This window comes from Diorhabda sublineata, chromosome 2, assembly GCF_026230105.1.
Source record: "Diorhabda sublineata isolate icDioSubl1.1 chromosome 2, icDioSubl1.1, whole genome shotgun sequence".
In the NCBI taxonomy this organism is placed as follows: Eukaryota; Metazoa; Arthropoda; class Insecta; order Coleoptera; family Chrysomelidae; genus Diorhabda; species Diorhabda sublineata.
In genome coordinates, this window is record NC_079475.1 from 11,013,993 (window position 1) to 11,024,832 (window position 10,840).

General features: G+C 31.4%; 2 protein-coding genes across 2 annotated transcripts; one reads left to right on the forward strand and one right to left on the reverse strand.

The window, feature by feature from the left end:
* Nucleotides 1-531: 531 nt before the first annotated feature.
* LOC130452721 (N6-adenosine-methyltransferase catalytic subunit) lies at nucleotides 532-8,788 on the reverse strand. Its single transcript, XM_056792138.1, has 8 exons — nucleotides 8,350-8,788; nucleotides 8,021-8,246; nucleotides 6,261-6,540; nucleotides 5,766-5,949; nucleotides 3,543-3,803; nucleotides 2,595-2,788; nucleotides 888-1,089; nucleotides 532-809 (listed from the first exon to the last, which is right to left on the reverse strand). Exons 1-8 carry the CDS (start codon nucleotides 8,462-8,464, stop codon nucleotides 610-612), a joined length of 1,662 nt encoding a protein of 553 aa, XP_056648116.1. The 5' UTR covers nucleotides 8,465-8,788; the 3' UTR covers nucleotides 532-609.
* Nucleotides 8,668-10,232, forward strand: LOC130452723 (uncharacterized). Its single transcript, XM_056792140.1, has 2 exons — nucleotides 8,668-9,052; nucleotides 9,826-10,232. The coding sequence occupies exons 1-2, from the start codon at nucleotides 8,729-8,731 to the stop codon at nucleotides 9,937-9,939; spliced, it is 438 nt and encodes a 145-aa protein (XP_056648118.1). The 5' UTR covers nucleotides 8,668-8,728; the 3' UTR covers nucleotides 9,940-10,232.
* Nucleotides 10,233-10,840: the final 608 nt, after the last annotated feature.

Genomic DNA, 10,840 nt, shown 5'->3' on the forward strand with positions numbered 1-10,840 from the left:
AACTTCCCATGAGTAGTAGAGTTGTTGTACGCAGACTGACTCGCGGACATTTAATGGCCGCTTCTGATCCTCCCAAATGCAAAATACCACATACTAACAAGTTGTCTACAATACTCCAATAAACGCCCTCATCTAGGAAGTTCGCTCCAAGAAAGTTTAAATAACGTGAAACAGTTACCACATCTGATACAATATTTGAAAGACATTGGTCTATATGGTAAAATATAAACTCTTAATGTATGTGATACAAACAGTTTGTTAATTTTAAGGTGTTGAAGTTAAGAGATAAAAATTGTATTATAACTGTACCACGAGTCAATGATCTTAATTGTCGAGGCACGTTAATTAAAATAAAAAAAAATAATTATAGAAATTCCTTTTTTAGGATGTAGAAACTTGTCTAAACGTATATGTGTATAAAAGGGTGCCAGGTATCAAGGCGACTGTACACAATATACCCGGATTCAGACTGCTAGCTCAGCGCTCCAAACAGCTCCTTCTTCTAACTGCTGTATGTTTAAAACTACTTAAAATTTTTAAAATCACTTTATTACAGTATTATAGACATGTTGAGAAAGCAAATTATAAAAAAATCGATATTTTCAGCCATTAAACGTGTGTATTTTCAGGAGGTGGAGCCATGCAATTTCCTGTTGGATATCTTTTTCGAAAATTTTCTATCAAAACAGGATCCACCAATCGAATACCATCTACTTGGTTCCCTAATGTTATCCAATTAGGTTGAATATTATGAGGTCTACCAAATAATTCGATTTTCTTAGTACCAGGCGAGAGTCTTTCAATCATTCCTGTAAAAACAAGATTTTGTTATTACATACATTGAAGTTGTTATACAATAGTTGGTGGTTTATTAAACGAAACTTAACCATAAATTTCATCGGGTTTGTGACTGGTTGCTCTAACTTCAGCTACAATAACATCTGAATCTAATCCTCTATTTAAATTTGGAGGATTTCCTTTCATTCCAACTAAACAATGTTCTTTACCATGATTTAACCAATGACCGGTTCGCCCTGTCCTTATGATACGTTGCAACTGATTGGTTTTAACCCATATTATTTCGTCTACCTAAAAATAATAACATAAATCTATTAATAAAAGAAAATAGAAAATATTCAACGACGGGTACAGAATTCGATGTTTAATAATAAGAATAGTATAAAAAATAAAGAATAATGGAAAGGGTTCATTTATTACAGAAATTTATAACTTATAATATTATAGAAAAAAAATTAGAACCAAAAAACTAATTAAGTACAACACTGATAAATTAACAGAAAAAAAAGTTCTGAAAAGGCAAGAATTTTATTGAGCACTTAGAATATAATGTAAAGACTGTCCCAAAATAGAAGCAAGATTTAAATTTGCCGCTATTTATGCAGTGAAGTGTTGACAACCCTAAAAAAAAAGAAGTCGACAGTTTAAGGTTAAGTGGAAAGTAACACCATAGAACAACGTGTCGTCATTAGAACAATATTTCAAAAATAATGAAAGCTTGGCGGTCGTAGTTGGAGAATTTTATACAAAATATAGCCGAAATATTGATTGAAATTGATTAAAAAATTTTCGAAGACATAGTGGTCGTATACAAACAAAAGTCGTTCAAATATCAACATCGGAGCAGTGCGTGAGAGTATCGGCGATAAATCAGGAACCTCGAAAAGAATTGGAAATTTTGCTTACAAAATTCAATTAATACAACAACTGAAGCCTAACGACCATGCGCAGCGAAGAGACGTAGTTGAGCACCAACATTTTTCGACCAAAATCATCCTAAGTCACCTCGTTGGTTTTGTTAATCGCCAAAATTGCCACTTTTCGGGCTCTGAGAAACTACATCTGATCGTTGGAAAACAAATACATCTAAAACGTGTCACTGTTTGGACTAAAGGCATAATTGGACCATACTTTTTTGAAAATGAGCCGTGACTGTTACTGGTGCTCGATAATACAGTTCATTTTGTCGAAATTGGATGATACTGATGTGGCCAATATGTGGTTTGAACACTTGGTGCCATACAGCCCAAGACACTTCCAGGTCGTATACTTTCTCGTTTCGGTGAACAAAATTGGCTCTCTAGATCGTGTGATTTAGCACCAATAGATTTATTTTCAGGAGTTATTTTAAAGTCCATAACCACGAGTGTAATTACAGGAGGAGATTCAACAAAATTCAACAACATTAATGCAGAATTGTCATGGAAAATAGTTCACAAATAACCTCAAAGTTACAATCAAAAGACTAAAAACTGCGTTTTCTATTTAATTAAAATCTTGAGCTAATTTTGGGACACCCAGTAAAAGAATCTGAGCTGCAACAAGAGTTTCAAGATATGGATGTGGAAAGCTATTACGAAGAAAGGACCCATCTTATACAAGTAGAAAAAGAGGATATACTTAATGGAGTTGGCTCAAATAAGAGAATAGGCTGCATAAAGAAACTAATTGGGTAAATAACCTCAAAAAGTATGAATCTATCTGAAAGAACAATGACGGTGGAGTTACAAATAACTACTTTTTTAAGGAAGAAAAAGGTATCTATAAAATTAAAGATGGGCGTGTAAAAATATTACCCTTTCATAACCCCATAGTTGAAGACATTCCCTTCCTAATTCCATCGCCCTTCCTGTGACCCAAAGAAATATGAGTCCTTCATCTTGCAATTGGGGTATACCCAATTGTCTCATTTCATCATCTGACATTGTACCATATGGAAGTTCCATATGAATATCCCATGGTGGATCTGCCATTATCACTGCAAATTTACCTAAAACGATAGTTGACGGTGATTTAAGCCCTACGTTTAACTATAAGTGACATAATACAATGAGAATAAGCAGAGCCATCGTTAACTGTATTTTCACAAAGAACAGGTACAGTACTAAACAGTTACTATGTTTATACATAATATTTTTTCAAGGGATGAATTGCCTCTCTTGTGGAAAATGCAAGGATTTTTTTATATGATTGATACTTTGAAAGATAGAAAGGGAAATGAAGCCAAATTTTGTTAGATGGGTCACCTTAGGAGGAAGATTAAAGAGCTTGTTTATTTAACTCGGAGTCAACTACTCCAGATACCATAATCGAGAGAATATGAAATGTGAATCATAGTAGTTTAAGAGCAGAAATTATTAATGTTGCTCAATCTACTCTATAAAGAGTATACGCTTTAATTGAGAATAGGCGACAAGTTTTGTTTATATGTATTAAAATTATTATGTACTCTATAAATCCTGGGATATGGAAAAAGGAGGACAGGAGAAGAGAGAAGTTTCAAGAAAAAAATTATTCTTTTAAAATGAGTGATGGTGAACAGTAGTTATTTTTGTGAATAATTTGAAGGCTGTTAATCATACCTACGATTAAGAAGAATAGAAAATGTAGAAGTTTGACAATATTACTGATGAAATGATAGAGCCACTCATTGTGAATGTTACGAACGCGTCTCCGCCCTGCGGCAGAACCGATATGCACAACCCTTCATCTAATATAGTTGTGGATTAAGTTACTGCACACACCTAATACTGTCATATCCAAATATCTCAAATCACACTGAACCCATTGAGGTGGATAGAGAGTCGTACTTTCTACTCTAACTACTGGCCCACTCAAAATATTTGGTGAATCATCTGATTTTCCGGCTCGATCAACTTCATAATGTACATATTTACAAGTATCCATGTGAAAGCAAGTGTTAAGGAAAGAACAATCCCCCAATGATTCGTCTGTATGTTTTTGTAGAATTTTTTTGAAATGTAATTTCTTGCATTCCACGGTTCCTGAAACATATTTTTTTTAAATAATCGAAATCAAATATTTTCTAAATATAAAAAACATTTTCTTTATTAAAGTAGATCTGAAATTCATATACGAGTGAAGTGAGTGAGGAGGAAGCTTTAAAAAATGTTATTTATCAGTCAAATTATTTTTCCTCCAATCAAAAAATTTTTATCAGACCCCTCCTCTATCACTACATCGCTCCATGCGAATCTTACATTGTTCGAAATAAAGTCTTTTTCTGTCAATTTCTTCAGGACGCACATCGTTTTATCTTTCACAGCTTCAACAGACTCAAATCTAGTTCCTTTTAATGCAGATTAACTTTAGGAAACAAATAGAAGTCGCAAAGTGCAAGATCCGGCGAATAAAGTGGGTGGTCAAACACCAGGATGTTATACTTGGCTAGAAACCTTTTGACGGATAGTTTTGCACACACTTTTTCGTATGTTAGAAGTTACCACACACCTTCTCTTACATTCAATGAATAAATAGTGAATATCAATACAAAAGTCTGACTGAAGGTGATAACTTAGTTATCGAAAGGAGCATCAGACAGTGTAATTGTAGTGTAAACAATGTCACTTTCTCTCTATATTACTGATCATTATATTCACACAAAATATTAATGTTGCAAGGTGAATGTTATTGATACAAGGTTTGTTATAATTTAAAGTCACTTATCTAACGGTACGTGATTGTTAACTGTACCGAATTTCACGTTTTTGATTTATCGTGGCCTAAATTTAATCTTACACTATTTTTTAACGACCTTCAGACTCTGAAGATGATAGCTGGTTACCTAAACGCACATCAGACAGTGTGTAGTGTAAACTGTGTATTCATCAATCATTGATGTTGGGTAAAGCGTCTACGAAGAAATTGGAAGCTTTTGAAACGTGATGTTATAGGAACCTATTGAGAATGCCATGTACTACAAAGACTCAACAATAAAGCATGTGATATCAAGAATAGAGAACGGGAACGGAGAAGAAACTTTTGGTTTTAAGACCTCAGGAAATGGTTGGGATCAACTACCACAGAGCTATTCCGGGCAGCAGCCAAAAAAGTTAGAATAGCCACGCTAAAAGCGAACGTTCAGACCAGAGGGGTACTACCAAAAGAAAATTTTATCAAGAAATTGTGTCAGTCTGAAAATATTATCTATGGTTGATTTTCCTTTTGCGAAAAACTTGAGATTTAACCTAATTTAGTAGTTTTTCAAATAAGGCTTATGAAAGAAGAAGTTATACAAAGAAACTAATACCGCAGTAGTTCAAGCAAATCAATGGATCTCCTTTTTTAAAGATAGGATAAATAACACTTATTATGTGTCTTAACAACTTAGCACTACCACATTTGAGAAGCTCCAATGACAAATGATTCAGTCCAGATGTTTAGCTATCTTTCAGTTATCAAATGGTGGTAATAGATTTGTCTTTTCTCATTCATGAAAAATGCTATGAGAATAATTATGTGTCGTTCTAGCATTCAAAGAATTATCCAAGTGTTCAATCCATCTATTTAGAATAGCACCTGAATCACATAAAGTCTCTCCAACTAAGATTTATTTGTAATAGAAACCATCAATATAATCTGTATTTTCATTTTACTCATTTCTGTTATGGAGTGGTGTGGTGGGATCTTTGTCTACCTCTTTTTATCTCTTACCATTTCCTTCCAATTTGTAGAGTTCAAATACTTTCAGTTCTTCTCATCTGTATTTCGATCTTCCCCTCGGTCTATTTCTGTGCTTGTTAATTTCAGAAATCAGCACACTATCAAATGCTTATAATTATTAATAATTGTGTTTTCCAAATGCAAACCCCACTAAATACGTGAAGATGAACTTAGATGCGAAGCAACCTCACACCAAACTTATATTACCAGTCCCCTTATATACTCCAAGAGCTAAATTCAAATTATTAATAAATGCAGTTCAATACCAGTTCTTAATAACTTACCATTTCTTTCACAATCTACTCTTGTACCATGCGGACAAAACTCCATAAGTTGTTTGCCTCCTTGAGATTTGAATCGTTCAGTTAAAGATCGTTCTTTTGCTGTTGGTTTACTTAGTAAATCTAAAATTTCTTCACCCAATTTTTTACTTTCTTTTTCTTTTGTTGAGGGCATAGATAACAACGACTAAAATGTATTTTTAATTATAAAACTATTCTGAAACTTTTAATGATTTATGACCAATTTTTTAAATATAATAATAAAAATTCTGAAAATCTGAAATTGTAAGATTGTAATTTATGGACTTCTATTTATTATTTATACTTAGGGTTTGTAAGCGCACTACACTATTGTGTCCCCTTTTTACTAGAGAGAAATATGGACAAATATGCTACAACTACAACTTCATATAAAATATAATTTTTGATTTCTGAGTTATCTAAAGCTCACAACTCGATAATTTCAAATTTAACCCTATATTATATATGAGTTGTTACCAAAATATCTGCCTTCGGTTCCTTCTTTTCTTTTTTACGCTTATCTTCTTCAAGTTCTGAATTTTTCTCTGGCGAATCATCTCTCTTTCTTTTCAAATCCTCTTTAGTTATATCACATTTAACTTCAGAGCCATCAATAATAATAGCATTCACTTTTGAAACATCTATGTGAGTCACTTCTAATACATCTACACCATCTTTTGATGTTGGTTTTAATGTAATTAGTTTTTGTGTAGCAAATTTTTCTAATAAATTACATATTTTACGATGAGTATTATCTCTGAAAATTAATATTAGTATCCAATAAGAACTTTCATAGTTTACAACCAAATTGAAATATACAGGTTTAGACACAACAGAAACTATTCAATTTTGTTAACATCACATTTTATTACAAAGAGAATGTACTCACAATTACATAATCACAATGCCCTTCAAAATTAACTAATTCTAAAAATTATCTTTTCATTTTTTTAAACTAACGTCTATGATCATTAAGGATTATTTTGAGATAGCTTGTATATATATGTATATATATATATATATATATATATATATATATATATATATATATATATATATATATATATCTTTAAGGGTTTTATAAAATTAATAGAAATATCAAATACCCATATCAAAACTGTCTAATTTATAAATTTTACAAAACAAAATTGAGTTACACTTGCCAATTGCCAAATACTATGTAATGCAATCCCCTGCTCTGATACTACTTGGTATCTTCAAGGTATACTGAAAATCATGTATCTAATTGTATTTTGAACTAACTGAAACCATATTTCTGTCAGCCTCTATGAAATCTTTAGGTTTACAAGAGAACATAGTAAAGTTCTAACCCTACAGCCCCATATTGTCCCCATGAGTTTTTAGTAGAATCAAAATCAGGGTTTTTAAGGGTGCAATTAGAATATCTAATACAATTTTTTGGGTGTAATAGTTCACAACTTAAATCATGATTGGCGTTCATTATCATGCATTTTAGGGAAATTCATCTCCTACAATCCTCTCCTCCAAAATAATGCTAACTCCGATTACAACTCTCATTGCACTATAGCTACCTTCTAACAATTGTTGCTGCATTGGAATATGGTGCACTAGCACTGAAACAGTGATAACTATCCTATAGAGGTAGTTACTAAGGAGTGAAAATCATGATAACACTAAAAGCTGATCCATTGATGTTCTTCTCAATTTCAGTGTTCATAGGAAATGTGGTAAAAGGAAACTAGTTGCAGCTTGATGGGGACTACGTTCAGTGTCTACCAATTTCCTTTGAGCTATATCTTGATGTATGCATCAATTCTTATTGTGGTGCAATGCTTCAAACAAAGAAGCTTTTTAATACCCACGTTCTCAAACATCAATCTTGATTACATAAATTTCATCCTGGCCTAGGTCCTCTTTGGTTATTAATGGTCTCTCTAAAAAGTGCCAGTTGATTGTGTCCTTATCTAATGGTATGTTACTGTTAACCAGGTCGAATTGCACATTTTTGATTTATCATAGCTTACTTTTTTTATCGTCACATCTTTACTAATATACAAAATAAATGCAGAATTCATAAATTTTTTTAAAGAATTTCTTCAGCTAATTATTTTGTCAATATCCAAAAAAAAATGGCATTTCATATACAAAACCAGAGTATCAAAATATTGAAAACAAATGGTAAAGAAATATCTTCAAATTTGGTACAGTTTGAGATTATTTTATTATATTAAAATGAATTATTGCCTAATGTTTACCTGTCACTACAAATAAGTTTAAATGGTGTGAGTAATTCTGAAGAAAAAATTGGCAATTGAAGAGTTACTTCACTTAATTGTCTTAGCAACTCTCTTTCCAATTCAGGACTGAACTTAAGTAAATCTTCTTTTTCATCAAGTTTCTGTTCTGATTCTATAACTACTTTTGTAGGGGAGGTAAAAATTGTGGAAGAAGTATCAACTATTCCCACCGTAGAAGGAGACCCTGTAAGAAAGCTTAATATTTAATTATATTCTTAGTTCAAAGAATATAAATTTAAAATTATATTAACATAAATGATGTGTTTAATAAATTATTCTTTAAATACCCAAACTCGAGCCCAGTAATTCTTGACGTGCTTTTTTTCGTTTTTCTAATCTTTCACGTAGGCTATTTCTTTTACTTTTAATAGCCTGAATTTCTTCCCAAGCATCTGTAGACATTTTAATTTTAAAACAGTATCATACACTATCAAATAAATAACTATCCCGGTTTAAAATAAAGTATTTTACAAGTAATAAATAAATAAACATCAGATAGGTTAGATGATCTCTTCTTTTTGATGTTACCATCTTATCACTACAATTTTTAAATTATCTATGTACTTATTACGTCACAAATAATGGGAGGTATGCGTGGGAATATTAATTAGTTAATCATTTTTGATAAATGGGGGAAATAAGAGTTAATTCAGAGTGCTGGCCAATATGTTAAAGAGTAATGTGTCGTGTAGCGTGACACTAGTACTCAGTACTACTGGCCAGATTACTGATGTATGTATTAAGACCGTCATCGGAATAAAGACTGTCAGTCACATGATGTTCTATGCTCTCATTCCTCAAAAGTCAATATTTATAGGTTATGTATCATTTCAAATTCTTTACATAATTATGAAAAATACAGAAGCTGAAGAAAACAATCCATGTTTAAAAGAACAAGAATTAACTTATAAATGTTTTCATGATAACAGTTTCGATAAAGAAGCATGTCAATTACAAATAGAAAACTATAAACTTTGTAAATCTTTTTGGGTAAGTACATATCTGGAGGAACTTCAATAAAAATATTAAATTTTTTGTGACTAATAGCCTCATTTACGTTGAAAATATGATCATAAGATTGTCCAAAGCTGTAAGATAAAATATACATTCTCATTTTATTTCTGAAAATTGTATATAAATCATAATCAATTGAAACGGCCCAAACAATTAAAAATAAATTATAATTTAGATAATAATAAGAAGTACTATTCATTATTATAAAAAAACTAACTCCATATTCTGGAACGGGGTGACAAGAAAAGTTGTCTTCTTAATCAGAAGTTAAACTCATTGGCTTCACAACATAAACTATATGCTGGGCTTGTCCAGAATGCTCAGATTTAGGGATGAATTTTTTTACAGTTTCATAGTCATTAAGCCTGTTTTAGCAGCTGACATGGGTTGAATGATAATATAGTCAATCTTAGAATGTATAAGAGATCTGTAAAACTCAAAATCTAAAAATTTTTTTGTGTTAGTGTTGGACATTTTCCTATTTGCTGTAACCCTAAAATGTCAGTATGCCAGAACATTTTAAATGATAGAGAACATATTTAATATGATCATCTCACAAGTATCTGTATACAAGTAATTTTAGTGCTGGTAATTTGACTTGGACAATTGAATAAAGAATAAAAGCACTAAGCAAAAATTGCCTGCTATTTAATGAATTTGTACTTGAAAAGTATTTTTATTTAATTATCTCGACATTTACTTATTAATTTATAAATGCTTTAATGTGTTTAAATATGTTACAATTTCAGTATTCAGTTCAAAAAGAAAGGAGAAAACAAGGTGTGAGACCAGTTATGCCACCTTTATCAGAGCGGGATAGTATTAAACGTGAATTTTTTGCCAAGTTTCGACAGCAGCAGTAATAGTTTATGTAAATTTTTGATAGCACGTTTTCCAAATGATCCACCATCAATTATTTTGTACTACTTTTCAACATAATACTGGTAACTAAAAAAAATCAATAAAGCATTTAAATTGCAGTTTCCAATTCAAAATATTAAAATTAAACTGTCCAAGGCAGTAAGTTCCAAAGTTATAGATGATTTGTTATAGTTTTTGTAAAAATGAATATTTTATTTCTAGGAATAAAATTTATGTACATAGATAATCAATTAATCTTTTTAGTTATGTAAATAAAATTATAGTTTTCTCTCAATTTCTTATTTTTTAGACCTTTTGATATGTTTATGTTTCTTAATCGTCTTGATTTTAGGCCTCTTTTGATTTAAAATTAGTTTTTTTTTTCGAAAACCTGGATTAGGTCAATGGAGCATAATAGTGCCGGCATCATATAGTTGTTTCTATAATTTATCTCAATATGAATATTGCACTATTGTGTTTGAAACCTTGTTGATCTTCATTTATTTCTATATTTTGTGTGAGGTACTTGTTCGAAGTTTAATTATGGTGCTGAGATATTTGCCTCTTGGATTTTTCTTTTCTTATTGAATTTGGTTAGGTTAGGTTGCTTTATTAATATAATAACACATAACACGTTTTTAAGGGAGTACTCTAGTTTCACGGGTCGAAAAAATCGATTTTTTTTCCATAAATTACATCTATAACATGTATGCCGAAAGGATTTTTCAATATTCAAAGCGGTTCACAAGTTATGGCCCTGGAACGGAGCGCGCGTCGAGCGGCGCTAACCATGACCTTTTGTGAATTAGGCCCAAGTAAAGTTTTCGAAATGGTGAGCAACGATATTTAAGAAACTACTGGACAGATCTTGTTCAAATTTGTACCACATCTTTAATATGTTAT